Source organism: Moschus berezovskii, chromosome 27 (genome assembly GCF_049115385.1).
Source record: "Moschus berezovskii isolate FMDL1 chromosome 27, NW_MosBer_1.0, whole genome shotgun sequence".
In the NCBI taxonomy this organism is placed as follows: domain Eukaryota; kingdom Metazoa; phylum Chordata; class Mammalia; order Artiodactyla; family Moschidae; genus Moschus; species Moschus berezovskii.
In genome coordinates, this window is record NC_142486.1 from 5,932,003 (window position 1) to 5,951,169 (window position 19,167).

At 48.1% G+C, this 19,167-nt stretch overlaps 1 protein-coding gene across 1 annotated transcript; it reads right to left on the minus strand.

Annotated features, from left to right (window-relative positions):
* On the minus strand, positions 1-9,439 carry ZNF3 (zinc finger protein 3). Its single transcript, XM_055410246.2, has 6 exons — positions 9,281-9,439; positions 8,046-8,174; positions 5,438-5,574; positions 4,353-4,444; positions 3,948-4,074; positions 1-2,253 (listed from the first exon to the last, which is right to left on the minus strand). The coding sequence occupies exons 3-6, from the start codon at positions 5,490-5,492 to the stop codon at positions 1,184-1,186; spliced, it is 1,344 nt and encodes a 447-aa protein (XP_055266221.1). The 5' UTR covers positions 5,493-5,574; positions 8,046-8,174; positions 9,281-9,439; the 3' UTR covers positions 1-1,183.
* Between the last annotated feature and the right edge of the window lie 9,728 nt (positions 9,440-19,167).

Consider the following 19,167-nt stretch of genomic DNA (forward strand, 5'->3'; position numbering starts at 1 on the left):
GACACACTCAAGCCATCCTTCTGAAAAACTATTCTGTTTAATAGTGCATTTCATTTATGCTACAGATGAGCAGGATTGGGAAAATAGAATGAAAGGTCATCCCTTCTGCTGGGAAAACTTGGGGAGCTCCATCCTAACCCAGCAAGGAGCCCTCCGCTAGGCTCAGGCCTGAGCTTCCTCCTCAGGGCTTTGCTCTCTGCATTCTCATTTGGCTGCTGAAGTCAGAGGTGGGGTCGGGAGAGGTCTAGCAGCTAGGGCCAGAGGTCATAGGTCTCAGAGGGCAGGACAAGCTGGCTGAGCGAGCTCCTTAAAAGCATCCTTGGTAGCTAGAGGTTTAGCTTAAATCACTTTCCATCACAGGAGTGGCCGGAGGAAGAGGAGAGGAGGAAAGGAAAACGGAGGCCAGTGCTAAAGGCTTTGGATCCTTCCCCTCAGGTTATGCTCACAGAGGAGCTGGACTTTGCAATTAGTCCTGTCATAAAAGGGATGAGCGAGTTCTCCACCAAATACGTGGAGATTTGGTCTTGCTGCTCCAAGAGCCCTAGAGGATACATGGGCACTACAGAAAACCTCTCTCGGTGTTCCCCCACACCTGCCCAACAAAATACCAAATCCCTCAGCACCAGATTTCCATAATTAATGAAGTCAGGAAACAAAATAGCACATTCCTTATCAAAAGGAAGAAATTCCTCATCAAAATTTAAAGCTGGATTAGAAGCAGTGGCTTTGAAATGCAGCCTCCATTTCCCCTTTCTAGCACAAAACACAACCCAGAACATTCTTTCCACTTTCTTCTGTGCCGACTATGTCAACTCCAACTAGAGGAGCCCCTGGAATTTTATTCCTACTGTGCTTCCATCCCCACTGTGGAAAGGCTCTTCTGGTGTGAGAAAAATGGTCTAGTGCAAACTCCCCTCCCAAATGGAAGGAGACTGGTCCCAGAGTTTCCTCTGCTCCCAGCGCTCCGTCTGCTGCTGGCGGCCTAATTCTTCAAGGCTGGAATTATTCCTGGGAAAACTGACTACGGTGCTAATCACTGGGCCAGGATGATTTGCCCAACAGGCCCCGTTCTCTAAGGTGAAAGGCTGGAGTCGGAAGGGACACGTCCTCAGTTCATACTCAGGTAGTAAGGCAGGAGCTCTGGAGACTCAGGAAGTGAGGAAGACCGGCGTGTGGCTCTCGTTCACGTAGACTCTCTGATGTTTACTTCAGCAGTAACTTGGAGGGAACTTTTGCTCACTCCCATTACATTCAAAGGCTTCTCTCCAGTGTGAATTCTCTGGTGGCGCACCAGAGCGGAGCTGTACCGAAAGGCTTTCCCACACTCACTACATTCATAGGGATTCTCCCCTGTGTGGATTCTCTGGTGCTGAATAAGGCCTGAGCTGTAGGTAAACTTCCCTCCACATTCCATACATTCGTAGGGCTTCTCTCCAGTGTGGATCCTCTGGTGCTGATAGAGGTGTGAGCTCTGGCTGAAGGCCTTCCCACACTCGCTACATTCATAGGGCTTCTCTCCAGTGTGGATCCGCTGGTGGTGGATGAGGGTGGAGCTCCTGCTGAAGGCTTTCCCACACTCGTTACAAGCGTACGGCTTCTCTCCAGTGTGGATCCTCTGGTGGTGAGTGAGGGTGGAGCTCCAGCTGAAGGTTTTCCCGCACTCGCTACATTCATAGGGCTTCTCGCCCGTGTGGATCCTGCGGTGGAGAATGAGCGCCGAGCTGCAGCTGAAGGTCTTCCCGCAGTCGCTGCACTCGTACGGCTTCTCCCCGGTGTGGATCCTCTGGTGCTGAATAAGGTGTGAGCTCTGGCTGAAGGCCTTCCCACACTCGCTACATTCATAGGGCTTCTCCCCGGTGTGGATTCTCTGGTGCTGAATGAGGTCTGAAGTTCGATTAAAGCTCTTGCTACATTCGTCACACTTATGGGGTCTGTCTCCCACAGGGAGTCTCTGCTGGGAAATGAGGCTGGAGCTCACAGAGAAGCTGTTCCTCAGATCGCCGCACTTCTCGCTTCTCCCTCCCGTGGGGGCTCGCCTCTCCTCAGCTGTCACTTGACCAAAATCCTGCATCTTCCTATTCAGTCTCTCTCCAGAGGAGCTCCCCAGCTGCCTCTTCAGATTGACTTCTTGTTCATAGGCTTCTTCAAACTTAAGACCCTGAGAAATATCCTTCTGAAATCTTCCCAACAGCACCCCGTGTAATCCTGTATCTTCAGAAATTTCAGAATCAGGCTGAGTTCTGGTCTCACCATCTGGCACAATATAAAACACAAATATCACTTGTTCCTTGTGGAAAAAAGGCTCAAAACCACAGACAGGCTAATCACATCATGTTCACAGGCTAAAAGCACATGCCACTTATCAATGTGCAAGAAGGCCTGCCCAGGCTGTATGCAGCTGATGCACAGTAAGAGAACTGGGCCAAAGGAACAGGGAAGGAGAAAAGCAGGAAAATCGAGAAATAAGCCGGAAGGGAAGAGAATACTGGATCGGGCAGAGGCAGGGAATCAAAAATTAGGAGAGGCAGGACAAGCTGTTTAATGAAGTGACAAAGTCCTAGGGGTCAGAGGCTCAAGATAAACTGGGAGACGGTGACAGCCGGGCCAGTGAGAGGATGAAGGGGAGTGGGTCCAAGAAACGCAACACGGACCGGTCTGTCTCCCATAGGAAGACACAGCCAGGTGTGGAGAAGCAGCAGCAGATCAGGAAGCTGCAACAAGGGTGCAGCCCTGCAGCCCCAGGGGAACAGGACGCTCTGGTTTGCAGTCACGTCACCTTCCCCAAGTCCACAGCAACAGGCAAGAGACAAAGGTCAGTCCACCTCCAGCCCTGGGCCTAGAACGCTGTGCTAACTGAGCAGATTTGTAAACAGTTTCTATGTTTGACTTCGCTATTCTCAGCGCTCTGGGGCTTCTAAGGGAACTTCAGGCATAGAGGACAAGCGGAAGGGGCCCAGATGGTTAGCATGTTTAGTCTGTCAGTAACTGAAGGAGTCGAGGCAGGGCAGTGAGCGTTAGGGACAGAAAGAGCTGTTCCTCCCTCACCCGAACAGGCACCTCTCAGGACCTCTCTGCTCTCAGTTCCCTTCCAATCCAGGCCCCTCGGCAACTCCTCTCACTCCAGCCCAGAGATCATGTCAAAATTCAGAAAAGGGAATCCTGCTCATGGGGAAAGACCGGACAAGGTTTATCCTGTTCATACCAAATGGCCCAGAGCTCAATCCCAGACCCAGGACTTGTGGGGGACAGAGAAGACACCTAGGGGGAAGCCTCACGTGGAAGCAGGGAAGACCCTGGCCCTTGCCCAGGAAAACGTCCTGACAGTGGGTGAGGGGGAAGGAAGGAACAGCCCACAGGTTTAAAGGTTAAGAAGCTAACTGCTCCCTGACACAAGGTGAAATTTCTACAAGGGCAGCAGTTACCCGAGGTCCATCCACAAAGCAACAGGTCCCTAGAGGAAGTCCAACAGAGAAGGGGAGGAGCCTGACAGAGTTCCAGAATCTTCACCTGGGCACAGAGCAGTGCCTCACATTTTCAGGGATCCCAATATGTGAATCTTTTGAGAAAAATCTCTAGGTTATATGTTAAGTCCTAAGAATAACATGAGAAAAGTAACAGATTGAAAGTTTAAAGGCCAGGGTTCAGGTCCTGCCAGTCACTAGCAATATAACTGTATGCAAAGCATTTAAGACCTCTGAGCTCTCTTTCCTCACTTATAAAATGAGGATAATTCTGGCTGCCTCAACAGCTGCGACATTGTGAGGACTGAAGGAGAGACTATTTGTAAACACCCTTAAGGACCTACAAACTGCAAATGGGAGTCACTATTATTGTTGTCAGAACTTTCTGAGACAAAGTCAATCCTTAGATAATGATTTTCAGTGACTCAACTGTTACTAGCAAAGGAAGGCCAAAAGGGAGTTTCAATGAGGAAGCATTGTTCCTACCCAGCGAGAACACATTGCCGTAATTCTCCAGCATCACGTCCCTGTAGAGGTCCCTCTGGGCAGGCTCCAAACGCTTCCACTCCTTCCGGATGAAGTACACAGCCACATCCTCAAAGGTCACCAGCTCCTGAAACGACACGTTCTCGGGTGCAATTTCTGGCTCAGGGATGAGGCTGGTGGAGCCAAAAGCTAATTCAGGATGGTGTTGAATACCACTTCCCAATATTTGGGAAGTGGGAATGGCGGTCAGGGTGGAGGAAGACAGAGAAGAAGCTGAGACTAAGTGGAGTCCATGATTCCACAGGGGAGTCCCGCGGTCCTGACGGGAGAAGCACGGAATGGGATGTTGTTGCACAAGAGACTTCTGCAAAGTGGGAAGGGAAAGAAGGGTAAAGCACGGCTCACCTGGGCCTTGGCCTTTAGGAGGGCAGCTGCCAGCATCTCTTCCCCCAGACTGTCCTTGTCAGAAAATGCGGGGCCTTTTGAGGAAGGAAGCGCTGAGGACGAGAGGGTCCGTGAGAGTCGATCTGCACTTGAGCCTCTCCACCCGTTACAGAAACTCCTGGGTCCTGGGACAACCTAGTACCCCCTACTCCTATATCTCTAAGTTCACTCCCTCTGCCGCTTCAAGAGGTGCTCACAGCCAACGTGGGCCTCGTGGCCTGAGCAGAGACACCCACAGCCCTGCTGACCCTGGCTCTCTGGCCTGTCCCAGGAGGCGCCAGCTATCCTGTTCGTGTCTCTTCCATCATTCTCCACATTTCAACTCAATCTCTTGGACTTCGTACCCAGAGGAAAGCTAGCTTCACTCTGACTCTGAAGCAAATCATAATGCCCACGATTCTTCTCTTATTTTCTCGATCCCCAGATCAAATCTACATACTGTAAGTGTTTCCCGTTTCTGTGCTTGATTATGTATCTTTTCCTGTAATTCTTAAGTTAACATATGGGTCCCTGAGAGACTAAATCTCTGGAGATACTAGATTCTGTAGAATCATGCAGATAAAAATGTTTTTAAATGCATTTTCCTGAGAAGCATGGGAATAATACTTGGATGCAAACTGGCTCCAAAGTCAGTGGCAGTCTGTGAGAACAAAATACAAATACTTTGCACGCCCTTCCTCTTCCTTCTACCCTTTTTGCCTGTGATCTGCAAAATAACTCCCCAGAGTGCTTCTAAGCACATGCTCCAGAAGAGCACAAACCAGGGCTGTTACACAGCGCATGGAAAATGGAGTTTGGTGATTGTCACAGCTTTCTAAATGCTGCATGAGGAACCCACAGACCTTAAAAACGTCTCAGCTATAAAACCTACCAAGCTGTACTGAATGAATGGCTTCAGTCAGCCTTCCCCACCAGCCTAGGAGTTAGTGAAAGGCAAGGACTATGTCCTCTCCAGTCAGGATTCCAGCAGTTAGCCCGGCACCTGGTGAATGAGCAATTTCAATGGGCGTCTGCTGAATAAGTGAATAAAAGGATAAATTCCTTACCGCTCTCAAGCAAGGCCTGAGGTTCCTGAGATACTCGATCAGCCTGAGTTTCCATGGGTCGTGCTAGAAGCTTGGATCACTGGTCCCCTATTTTCAGAGTCAGCAGGAAGCAGGTTTTGTATGAGAAGGTGGAAGCACTGCAGAAGCAAAAGTTCAGGATTCAAAGATAATTTTTAAAAACCCTCCTGCATACAGAAAGAGGGGAACTAGCGTTTCAGTTAGTACCAAAACAGCAAGAGGAAATGCAGTAACTCGGACTAGTCTTCTGGGTAAAATGCCCAAGTTCCTGGACAACATCCCACTTTAGGCTCCCCAACTCACACTGGGTGGTATTTCTGACAACAAAAATAGAGAACACAGGTGCCAAATGATGCCATTAACAAAGTTAAATACTAAGCAATTACTCAAATGAAGGACAGTGAAAAAGTGTTACAGGTTGCAAAATGTGTAAGTATCAAGTTTTAAGTATACTTGGAATAATGGATAAACTAATGTATACAGATTTTTTTTTTTAAATCCTCATAAACATTTTTCTTCTACTAAAAAGAAAAAAAATTTTTTACTGTGGTATGTTTCTAGCTTTACAGTAAATATAGATGCTCTCTTTAGAGGAAAAGAGACCAAGAAACAGCCCCCAAATAACAGATATTACAGAATACTTCCAGAACTTCCAGAAGTTCTCTGTCTCATTTTAAAAACCCTGTCTCACAGAACTAGGACAGATAGCTCAGATCTATTAAGATCAATTCGGGAGTTCCCCAGTGGTCCAGCGGCTAGGATTCAGTGTTTGCCCTGCCGTGGCCCAGGTTCAATTCCTGGTCGGGGAACAGAAATCCTGTAAACCATACAGCATGGCCAGAAATAAAGATAAGTTCTTCCTCCCTCCCTTTCTTCCTGAGACAGTTTTCCGTTTTCGGTCTCAGTCAATGGTGGGATGTTATTGACGGATTTGGGCCCTTTCTGTGGTCCTTGTATAGTCTCATCACAGGGTATGGATGGACATATTCACTAGGTTCTGGGAGACTAGTCCCAGTTGCTGCGTCTCCTTGCCCCAGAAAGTAGCAACCAGCCTGCTTTTTTATCTCCCTTCTCTCATAACAGATTTCCTTGGATCAGAATGTAAGTCCCTGAAGCAAAAACCAATGCTTTTTAAAAAGCCTTATATCATCAGTTCTAATGAGGTGGATGAAACTGGAGCCTATTATACAGAACGAAGTAAGCCAGAAAGAAAAACACCAATACAGTATACTAACGCATATATATGGAATTTAGAAGGATGCAAATGATAACCCTGTATTCGAGACAGCAAAAGAGACACAGATATATAGAACAGTTTTTGGGACTCTGGGAGAGGGTGAGGGTGGGATGATTTGGGAGAATGGCATTGATACATTTATGTTGTCATATGTGAAACGAATCACCAGTTCAGGGTCGATGCATGTTACAGGATGCTCGGGGCTGGTGTGCGGGGATGACCCAGAGGGAGGATAAAGGGAGGAGGGAGAGGGAGGGGGGTTCAGGAAGGGGAACTCATGTACACCCAGGGCAGATTCATGTCAATGTATGGCAAAACCAACCAATATAATATTGTAAAATAATTAGCCTCCAATAAAAAAAAAAGAGAAAATAATAAAATAAAATTATACTTAAAAAAAAAAAAGCCTAATATCATTTATTACTCCATTTTTATCCCTACTAAGGTCCCTGCTCCCTGGTTGCCACAGCAATCAAAAGAGGTCTGTTCTCCGTTGCTCCAGTGAATAACAATGAACGTCAAGTTAGTACCGAGACTAAGATGTGAATCTCACGTACAAGTCTGTCCTCAACAGGCTGAGAGTGCAGCAGCCCCAGCGCAGCCTGACACTAGGCAAGAACCTAGGGGAAACCCCTGGATTTTGCCTGCCTCCCTCGCTTTATTCACCTGCTGTGTAACAAACATCTGTCGAGTGTCAAGTGCATTGCAGGGCACTCCTGAAAGGAGCAAGAAAATCAAGAGTGACCGTCGCATTCACGTAAGATACAAAAGGAGAAGGGCCCCCGAGAGCCACTGAGTTCAGAGAACTTGAGTCTCTGGGCAGCAAGGGGCTGTAGGAGGCCCATCACAATGCTGTTATATAGTGAAAAGCAATGAATCAGGCATGAGCCAGGCCCACTGACAATCAAGGTGACACACCCTCTTGCTATCATCACCCTCCTAGCTGGGGCCCTTCAGTTTTTTCTCAGAGTCAGCCATCTTCTTCTTCCTGTTGCCCAACTTGACAATCTCCAGGAGTGGTTAGAAGCAGATACTCCCAATAAATCCACTCTCAGTCTAAACTCTCCTTAGAAAGGAAAGTCAGAGGCTCAGAATCCAGAGAAAGAAGTAGCACTCCCTCCTCGCAGCTGGGTTAACCAAAGCTGGGGCTCAAAGGCATACTGTTGAGAACAAGTCCCCAGTGTCTGGATCACTGAACAATGTTTCTCACAGAAAGAAAAACCTCCATTGTGCCCTTAGAGCTTCAGGTCCAGGCAGGGCCATTCCCCTGCTCCACTGCCCATCCAACCCCCTGTAGTGCTCCTAGGGACCGGGAAAGATGACTGGGCAGTGAGAAGTCACGGAAAGCTTTACCTGCTGGACTATTTCCTTCCTTCTCTGGAGTTAGTCTCTAGAAGCCCAGAGTAGCAATTACTGGGAACTTGGCAGCCTCTGTTCAAATCCCTGGGAGTTCAGACTTTAGTTGATATCAGTGCTGTAGGACTAAGAAAAGAAAAATAAAAAGGAATTTCAACTGTTTATGTAAACTTCACTTCTAGTCTAGATATTTGGAGTTAGGAGAAAAAGACAAAGGACCTATGCTAATAAATACTGATTAAGACCACAGCTGGTATTTGTGTTGCACCTTTAGAGCTGGAACGGACATCAGGGTTCTCCAGGTCAACCTCCCACCCAAGACAAGAAACACCTTCTCAAGTTCCTAAGGTTCTGGCAGCGAACTTGCAACTAGACACTCAGCTACATCAGGGAGTCTGTCCCACTGCTGTACAAGTAAGCCATTAGAAAGGGCTTTGGATGCTTAACTGAAAAAAATCTACCCCTTGGACTTTCACCTCTCAGAATCCTAGTGTCCTATGTGATAGAACCTTCTCCTTCCGCAGAAATCTCCATCAAACACGTGAAACCAGATGATGCCCACTCTCCACAACTTCTCTTCTTGGGGATAATAAATACGTTTAGTTTCTCTAAGTGCCCCACAGATTTCAAGTTCAGGATCCTGCTTCTCCTCTCCATGAGTTTCAGAAAGGAAACACCGGGTCTGTGTTGAATCCCAGTTGAAAAGCGAATCAAATCAGGGACCTACTACAGCTGGAAATGGGACCCAGTTGTACACCTCTCCGAAAAAGACTCGAGTTACTGGACGCCAGGGGGATTCTTCTGTCATCTGAATGGTTCTAACTGCGCTTCCTAGAACCCCTCATTCTCTGGTCCGGTTCCAGCTGATTAAACCCTCCCTCCCGCCGGGAGCGCGGATAACTGGTAACATCATATGAAAACGTTTCCCAGAAGGACCAAGTTAGGGTCGCTGTCATCGGCCGCTTTTAAAGGGAGGGATGCCTCTCCAGCCGTACTGGAACTTTGAAGGGCTGGAGTCGGCCGCTGTCGCAGAACCAGAACCGCAGCCCCTTTCCACCCCCGACGCAGGGCCGGCCGTGAGGGGCGGGGTGCAGGGGAGAGCAGAGTTGGCACCGGCGCCCCCACCCCGCACTCTGCTCCAGGTGGTCCTGGGACCCCGCGGGCCGCGGCGGCAGGGACACCACCCCTTCTCCGGCGCTCACTGGCTCAGCCCTGGGGGCGGCCGGACTCACCCTGGGGGCAGGGACGGTAGATTTAGGGGGCCGGACACCAAACAGGCCCCGTTGGACACTGTCACGGACCCACACACCGGGGACAGAACAAAGAACGGAAGCTCCCTCCGTTTCGCTTCCGGGTCGGTCTTGGTCACCCCTCCACCATCCTGGGTTTCCCCCTTCCACGTCCACTTGTCCCCTCTAGGAAAATGGGAGGTCTTCGCCTCTCGGTGGTTTGCCGACTGGGCGCGAGGCCCCGGCGCTAAGGCGACGCGGGGGGCCTGGCGTCCCCGCCCTTCGCGCCCCCTGCTGGCCGGGCCGGGAGGGCGCCGCTGCGCACCTGGTCTGCGGCGCGCCTGCCCGGCTGGGGAGCGGAAGGCGGGGCGCAGGGTGCCCGGCGGGTGCCGGCTGTGCGCCCGGGTGGTCTCCCGTGGGGCCGCCGAGGGCCAAGCCAAACGCCCTGGGCCCAAGCGATCCGAGTCCCCAGCTGACCCGCGGCAAACGGGAGGGCGCCTGAAGGATTCGATATAGAAAACTCGCCCATACTTGAAGTTTCCAAATCAAGTTTATGCCTCCAAACAGACCAAGTTCATGTAAAAGTGCCTCCTTTAAATGACTAAAATCTGAAGAAAACTTTCTGGCCCATCAGAGTTCACGTGAGGACAAAAACCTGTACACGTGATGCGAGCAGAAAAGACGGGAAAGTTACCGATCCAGATCCACCCAGATCCGAAGAAAACTGGTGAAGCCCCATTTATGTGAAGAAAGTGTGAAATAAGTGAAACGCTTGAGGGAATGAGGGGCGAGGCTTCGTGGTTCAGTCACGTTTATTTCCTTCCAGGAGGAATCCTGGAAGTGTCGGAATCAAATCCTTGAGATTATAAACAAAATGAAATCTTGTGATCTTCTTGATTCCCCTATGGCCCTGCCTGGCGTTTGATCTCAGTTTCCACTGCCATCAATATTTGTAGCGCACCCATTCAGCTCTGCAGTACAACCGAGCTTACTCTCTGGCAACTTCTGTCTAAGGACAGTAATCTAACCAATTCCAGTAAAATATGGTGGTGGTGCTCAGTTGCTAAATCACGTCTGACTCTGCAACTGAAGCCCGCCAGCCTCCTCTATCCATGTGATTCTCCACCAAGAATACTGAAGTAGGTTGGATCTTCCCAACCCAGGGATTGAACCAGCGTCTCTTATGTCTCCTGCATCGACAGGCAGGTTCTTTACCACTAGGGCCACCTGGGAAGCCCTCACCTACTGACAGTCCTCAGGAAACAGCTCTTAGATTCCCAGCATCATCGACACAATCAACCCTATTACTGTGGAGCCTAGAAGTCAATTTGCAGTTCACTTTTTTGGTGTTTGCCCCAGAATCCAGCCATCTGGTTCAGTTCAGTTCAGTCGCTCAGTCGTGTCTGACTCTTTGCGACCCCATGAATCACAGCACGCCAGGCCTCCCTGTCCATCACCAACTCCCGGAGTTCACTCAAACTCATGTCCATCAAGTCAGTGATGCCATCCAGCCATCTCATTCTCTGTCATCCCCTTCTCCTCCTGCCCCCAATCCCTCCCAGTATCAGAGTCGTTTCCAGTGAGTCAACTCTTCGCATGAGGTGGCCAAAGTATTGGAGTTTCAGCTTTAGCATCAGTCCTTCCAGTGAACACCCAGGACTGGTCTCCTTTAGGATGGACTGGTTGGATCTCCTTGCAGTCCAAGGGACTCTCAAGAGTCTTCTCCAGCACCACAGTTCAAAAGCATCAATTCTTTGGCGTTCAGCTTTCTTCACAGTCCAACTCTCACATCCATACATGACCACTGGAAAAACCATAGTCCTCACTGGATGGACCTTTGTTGGCAAAGTAATGTCTCTGCTTTTTAATATGCTATCTAGGTTTTTCATAACTTCCCTTCCAAGGAGTAAGCGTCTTTTAATTTCCTGGCTGCAATCAGCATCTGCAGTGATTTTGGAGCCCCCCAAAATAAAGTCTGACACTGTTTCCACTGTTTCCCCATCTATTTGCCATGAAGTGATGGGACCAGATGCCATGATCTTAGTTTTCTAAGTGTCGAGCTTTAAGCCAACTTTTTCACTCTCCTCTTTAATTCCCAGCAAATTCTCAAAAGCCCTATTAAATTTTTTTGAGTCTGCGGACTCTGAAATGCCTTGAATCACAGAGAGGATTCCCAAGGCAGTCCATCAAGGTGGAGAAGAAAGCATTTAAACTTGCATATAGCTTTTATCTAAAAGAAAAGGAAAAAAATAGAGTAAAAAAATGTAAGCCTTGGTAAGCACAGCTGCCGGAGGCTCTTTTGCCTGCCTCGGCTCTGGCTCTGAGTAGGGGGCTCCTGATCTGGCTGGAACTCAGGCCCCTCTCCCCTCCCCAGCCCTTCGCTGTCCCCTCCCGTCACCTGGGGCCAAGGGAATGACCATTAAGAAATGGATGCCAGATGCAAATGTGATGAAACAGTCAATTTGTCCTAAAGATGCAGCTGTGGCTTTTCAAACAGATTAGAGCAGAATTGTATCTATTTTTTTCTCTATCTCAGAAGAGACTTCCATAAGAATTCATCTTTGAAGTCATCTGGGCCTAGAATTTCTTTATGGAAGGATTTTTTTAAATTCTTGATTGAATTTTTTAAGATTGTAAGACAATTCTTTTTTTTTTTTCCTTCTTCTTTCTTTTTTGGCCACAGCAGGCAGCATGTAGGCTTAGTTTTTCAACCAGGGATCAAACTGCCGTGGAAGCTCAGAGTCCTAACCACTGGACTACCAGGGAAGTCCCTATAAGACTATTCATATTTTTATTTTTTCTTGAATCATATTGAGTTTGTTAAGTTCTTTCTACGAATTTATCTGTTTCATCTAAAATCTCTAATCTTCTTGTGTGATGTTGGTACTATTATCTTATTATTGTAATAGCTGATTTTGAGTAGTTTTCAAACAATGTTCTGTGAACCTGTGTGGGTCCCTGAGACCAGGTTGTCTGGGAGGTCAAAAATGTTTTCATAAGACAGATTGTTTCTGTTTTTTTTCACGGTATTGACATTTGAAGTGATGCTATGAAAGTGTGAAACTGCTAATGCCTTAGCATAAATTCAGGTAGTGGCACAAAACTGAACTGTTATATTCTTCATTGCTATATGCTCATAGCTTTTTAAAAAATTCAGTTTCAAAAAAAATCTGGTTTCATTTAAGAATGTCCTTGATGAAGCAGTAAAAATATTAATTTCATTTAAAAAATAGTAAGCCTTATCAGAGGTCAATAGAAGGAAGGGTACTGGTGGCCTTATGTGGGTCTCATGTCAGACAATAGCCATCTTCAGAGAAGGATGTCAGGATTTGGTTTAGGGTGGAAGGGTGGGGGTGGGGGGTAAAAACAGAAATCTTCCCAAAGAGTGTGTGAAGAGAGCCAGTTCTCTCTTTTTTTAATAGTTTATTTTTATTTATTTACTCATTTGGCTGTGCCAGGTCTTAATTGGGGCATATGGGATCTTTAGTTGTGGCAGGTGGAATCTAGTTTCTTGACCAGGGGTTGAACCTGGGCACCCTGTGTTGGGAGTGTTCAGTCTTAGCCACTGGACCACTAGGGAAGTGCCCCCTAAGGAACAATTAACAAGGAAGCTGCCCCACCTTTACTTCTCTAGGGCAGCTTGTCTCTCAGAATGCAGAAAAAATTCTTAGCTTATTGTCTGGGAGCTGCCTGTATAGAGTGACACACTGTGGAAAGAGCTGGCCTGCAAAAGCTGCTGCTTTGAGGGCAAGACCTTTTGCCAGCCCCAAGGCCAGCCCAGGAGCAAGTATCACCACTCCCCCCTAGTTCTGGATGACTATCGCCACCAGGCCAGTTTCTTCCCATCACTTGGCCCCTCTTGTCCAACATCTCAGTATAGGACCCCAGAGGACTGAGACAGACGTCTAAGTACTTGGGCATTCTGGACAGTGGGAGGAAGCAGGCTTGGAGCTATGGAGAGGGACAGACAGGACATCTGGATGTCCTTCTATTCCAGCTCTCTGGGTGTGAGCATTCTTAGGGGATCCACCTGAACCCCAGGCTGAATTCCAAGGACATCCCAGTTAGTTTTTAGCAGTTATTGGAAATTGATGTGTAATTCTATGGTTCTTTATTCACCTTTCTACGCAGTGTCCTAAGATTTTGCAGGGTGATTGCATTCTCTGCACCCCTGACATCAGAGAGGTCCCTTACTCCTTGTCTTTTGGTCGACACCTCAGTGCTGATCCCTCTGGGTCACCCCTTTATACCACGCAGCTCACGGCAGCAGCCACTCTGGGGCATCCCAGCTGTGAGCACCTCCTGCTCAGTGATTGGAAGTTCCTGGCCTTAGGGAGGTGTTAGTGCTAAGATCCAGTGCTTCATCACACATGTAATTTAGCCTCTTCAGACTCACTCGCAGGTGGCTCAGTGGTGAAAAAATCCACCTGCAATGCAGGAGATACGGGAGATGAGGGTTCGATTCCTGGGTTGGGTAGATCCCCTGGGGAAGGGAATGGCAACCCACTCCAGTATTCTTGCCTTGGGAAATCCCATGAACAGAGGAGCCTGGTGGGTTAACCATCATCCTATGGGGTCGCAAAGTCAGACACAGCTCAGCACTCCTGCTCACTCGGACTAACTCCTGTGAAGTAGGGGAAGGAGAGTGATGAAGGGCCCAGGACAGTGCGCAGAATCCTAAGGCAGGCTCCAGCTCAGAGCTGGGACTGTGAGGGCAACAGCCACTCCCTGCAATAGCGCCACCTGCTGAAACCCCCATTCTGGGGTGAGGCAACTCGAAGCTGAGTTAACTAGACAGACAGGAAGAGCCTAAACGGCCTCGCTAGTAAAAGAGAAATGATATATTTAAAAGTGTAGTCAGCCTGGCCCAAGAAGGGTTTTACGTGAAAAAGTGGCAGCTACCGCCTTGGGGGAAACCACCCGAAGCAAAGTCATGGATCAGTGGGGCCCTCAGTGTCAGAGTAGACCCTAAATGCCTGGCTTTGGTTCACCTCCTGCTGGTCCACACACCTTAGCTTAGTAAGGCGGCCTGGCCACTGACTGTGGCCATTGCCCCTTGGTCAGCCTTCTCTTGGGTAATGATCAGGATGAAAGGGATGGAGAGCTCTCTAGACTTATTTTGAAAAATTAAAGTTTCTGCCCTGACCATTTGTTGGCCTGGGCAACTTCTTTTCTTTCCCTTAATCACTACCCTAGGTCAGCCTGGCCAGTAGACTCTCTACTGAGAGAGTAGCCCGGTCAAAAGGAAGCCTAGGGAATTCCAGCTTCATTCTGGTCCAGCCGTCAGGATCTCTTGTTGGGTTGATGTGGTTCCAGGTCACTTGATTGAGGACGCTGCTCTCTCCAGCTCCCCTCCAATGGCTCATACATGCTGCGGCAGGCTGAACAGTGGTCCCCAAGATTTCTGGGTCCTAATCCTTAGCACCTGTGAATATGGCAAAAGGGATTTTGCAGATATGATTAAGAATCTTCAGATGGGGAGATTATTCCAGTGGCCCCAGAAGGTCATCCCAAGTGTCCTTATAAGAGGGAGGCAGAGAGTACTGTAGAGGACAAAGTGGTAATGAGACAAAGAGAGACGTTTGAAGATACTGCTAAAATCCTGGATTTGAAGCTGAGGAAGAGGCCATGAAACAGGAAATGCAAGAATGCAGTTCTAGAACCTGGAAAAGACATCAAAAGGGATTCTCCACTAGAAGGAATGTGGCCCTACAGACACTTTGGTTTCAGATCAGAGGAAACTATTTCAGACTTCTGACCGCCAGAATAAGTGTGTGATGTTTTAAGTCATAAAGTCTGTGGTCATTTATTACAGCAAGAATAGGGAACAAAGACATGTGCCAAGGTGGAGGGAGTTATGGGTCTTTGTAAGTTTTTAAAAATGCCTTGTTGCTCACATCTGACTCTTCTGAACAAAAGGTCTGGAAATAAGGGATAATTGGAGAAAAAAGTCACAGTTACTGGAGTGTGACATCCATCACCATCTGTAGTTGCTTTTTCTTGTGATGAGAACTTTTAAGATGTACTCTCTTAGCAGCTTTCACATATGCAATACAATATTAGCTGTGGTCCCCAAGCTGTCCCTCAGAATCTTTTCTTTGCAGGCTCTCTGAGCAGACCGTTTGCCGTCTTCCCAGCCAGCCCAGTCACCTCTGCTCTGTGGAAGGAAAAGTTAACAAAACAACCAAGTAATACATTATGTTTAGTTTTGTTGGGAGAAAAAGAACCATGGGATGGTTGCATGGAAACCATGCAAGCTAAGACTGAACACTCCCAACACAGGGTGCCTGAGGTTTTGAGGTGTTTTATTTGTTTTTTGTCTAATCCAATGCACTTAAAAATTTTTTTTTTTTAGCAAAGATTTATTTATTTAATTTTCTGGTCATGGTGAACATTGGTCGCTGCACTTGGGCTTTCTCCAGCTGCTGCCAGTAGGGGCTACTCTTTGCTGCAGTGCGCAGGCTTCTCACTGCAGTGGGTCCTCTCACACAGGCTCTCGGTGCAGTGGTTGCAGAGTGTCAGGGGTCGCAGGACACTCACTCAGCAGTCGTGGTGCACAGGCTTAGCTGCTCTGCAGCGTGTGAGATCTTCCTGGGTCAGGGACTGAACCAGTGTCCCTTGCATTGCAAGGCAGATTCTTAACCACTGGACCATCAGGGAGGCCCTTTAAAAAAAAATAGGCAAGCTTGTGATAAGCTGCTCTCTTGGGGAGGCTGCTTGCCTCTTTTTGTTTATTTGGCTGCTGTGGGTCTTAGTTGTGGCATGCGGGATCTAGTTCCCTGACCAGGGATCAAACCCAGGCCCCCTGCATTGGGAGTGCAGAGACACAACCACTGGATCACAAGGGAAGTTCCTACTCTTCACCCTACTTCTTTCAGTTCAGTTCAGTTCAGTTCAGTCGCTCAGTCGTGTCCGACTCTCCGCGACCCCATGAATCACAGCACGCCAGGCCTCCCTGTCCATCACCAACTCCCGGAGTACACTCAAACTCATGTCCACAGAGTCGGTGATGCCATCCAGCCATCTCATTCTCCGTCGTCCCCTTCTCCTCCCGCCCCCAACCTTTCCCAGCATCAGAGTCTGTTCCAGTGAGTCAACTCGTCTCATGAGGTGGCCAAAGTATTGGAGTTTCAGCTTTAGCATCAGTCCCTCCAATGAACATCCAGGATTGATCTCCTTTAGAATGGACTGGTTGGATCTCCTTGCAGTATAAGGGACTCTCAAGAGTCTTCTCCAACACCACAGTTCAAAAGCATCGATTCTTCGGCGATCAGCTTTCTTCACAGTCCAACTCTCACATCCATACATGACCACGGGAAAAACCATTGCCTTGACTAGACGGACCTTGGTTGGCAAAGTAATGTCTCTGCTTTTTAATATACTATCAAGGTTGGTCATAACTTTCCTTCCAAGGAGCAAGCGTCTTTTAATTTCATGGCTGCAATCAGCATCTGCAGTGATTTTGGAGCCCAAAAAAACAAAGTCTGACACTGTTTCCATTGTTTTTCCATCTATTTCCCATGAAGTGATGGGACCAGATGCCATGATCTTTGTTTTCTGAATGTTGAGCTTCAAGCCAACCTTTTCACTCTCCTCTTTCACTTTCATCAAGAGGCTTTTGAGTTCCTCTTCACTTTCTGCCCTAGCATACACTTTTCCAAAGCATGTATAAGCAACTGATTCAATTTCGAAGTCATCTTTAAGTTTCACAATATCCACTGTTGTTAGTTTTATAGTTATCTGAACAATGTTTCAAAAGCATTTGAAACAACAAAAAGACAGGAATTCTGTAAAGACTGAAATAGCAATGCATCGCTTCTCTCGGCCTTTTGGCTAAGATCAAGTGTAGAAATAGCAATGCAAACTAGCAAATTTAACATCAGTAAAATCTTTTTTTTTTTTCCAGCCTTCAGTCCATCTGAGAAGCCTTATACTCCTGAGTAGCTGCCTACTATTTAAGATACATATTTCTGACCTCATTTTTCCTAAATGAGGCATATGTAGAGAAGTGAAGTTCTTCCATAACCCTCTCACTTGGCTGGGAAATTTGTCACTCACTGGGTATCAGAATGAAAGAGACTCTTTCTTATCTTCCCTTTGGCCAGAAGACCTCTCTTCCTGCAGGATTTTTCAGTTCCCTTCCTTTGAGGGCTGCTGGCCTTTTAACTTCTCTTCATCCAGGCTCCACTTAGGAGTGATTGCTTAATTCACGGAAGTCACCCTTATCACAAAAAATCTCCTGGGATCTGCTGGTTCTGGGCACCAGTAGGCTCCACAGGGTCAAGATACAGGTCTTACCTGTTCTCTGGGGTTTCCTTGTGGCTCAGATCGTAAAGAATCTGCCTGCAATGTGGGAGACCCAGGTTCGATCCCTGGGTTGGGAATATCCCTTGGAGAAAGAAATGGCAATCCACTCCAGTATTCTTGCCTAAAGAATTACATGAACAGAGGAGCCTGGCAGGTTACAGTCCATGGGGTCTCAAAGAGTTGGACATGATTGATTGACTCTTAGGAAAAATGAGGTCAGAAATATATACCTCTTTTAAACAGTAGGCAGTTGCTCTGGAGTATAAGGCTTCCTAGCTGGACTGAAGGCTGGGGAAAATAAAAAAATTATTCTGCTGTTAAATTTGCTAGTTTGCATTGCTATTTCAATCTTTATAGAATTCTTGTCTTTTTGTTGTTTCAAATGCTTTCAAAACATTGTTCAGATAACTATAGAACTAGAAACAGTGGTTAGGAGCGGTTTAGGAGGGATTGCTTAATTCACAGAAAACATCTCCTGGGATCTGCTGGTGTGGGCACCAGTAGGCTCCATACGGTCAAGATAGAGGCCTCTACCTGTTCTCTGGGCTTCACTTGTGCTTCAGATGGTAAAGAATCTGCCTGCAATGCAGAAGACCCAGGTTCAATCCCTGGGTCGGGAAGATGGCTTGGAGAAGGAAATGGCAACCCACTCCAGTACTCTTGCCTGGGAAATCCCATGGACAGAGAAGCCTGGTTGGCTACAATCCATGGGTCACAAAGAGTCGGACACGACTGAAGTGACTCCACACCTGCTCTGTGTGAGGTAACACTTTGGGTGCAGTGCAAACACACACTGAAAGACTCAGCTAGGTTGTAGGGGCAATGAGATGGGAGATGGGCTAACGGCAGTGTACCCAACTTGCTTGGGTGCAGGGGTGGGGAGAGGTCTGGATTGGCCAGGTTTGCCAAAGTTAAGTTTGGTAAGACGGAGATGGAAGGTAGAGGGAAGTTGAGAGGGGTTAGAAAACGCTGGGGGTGTTAACAGAAAGAAGAAAAGATAAGCCGTGTAGACAGCTTCACTCAAGACCAGGCTCCACTGCAAAGCATTCACTCAAATATCATTTAGGTGCCCCTGTGTCAGGTACGGATTTGGTCACCGGTGTTACAGTGATGAAGGTGACAATAGCCCTTAGGTAAGTGTGAGTGAGGCGTGTGAAAGGAACAGAAGTGAGGGCCAGTGTGGCTGAAGCACGGGAACCAAGGAGCAGCAAAGTAGAGGCCATGGCCAGCTGGTCGGCAGGGCCCGAATCTTGCAGAGCCCTGCAGGCCGTGATAAGGGATTTGGGTTTAATTCCGAGCGCAGCAAAATGACGTTTCATTCATTCTGCAACAACCTTAGGAACTAGGCGGCCTTCTCCCAGTTTTACTGACGAGGACGATCAGGGTGGGGTTGGGTAGTTTGTTCACGGTCAGTTGCAGGCGAAAAGGGGCTACAACACCTGCCGGATCTCCCTGCCCCGGGCCCGCCCGAAACGTCCCTGCAAGGCCAAGTAGGAACGGCCCGGCGTGGCCCAGGGTCCGGGCAGGCGCGCGCCTCGGCGACAACGCGCATGCGCCTCAGCCTACGGAAGCCGGGAGGGAGG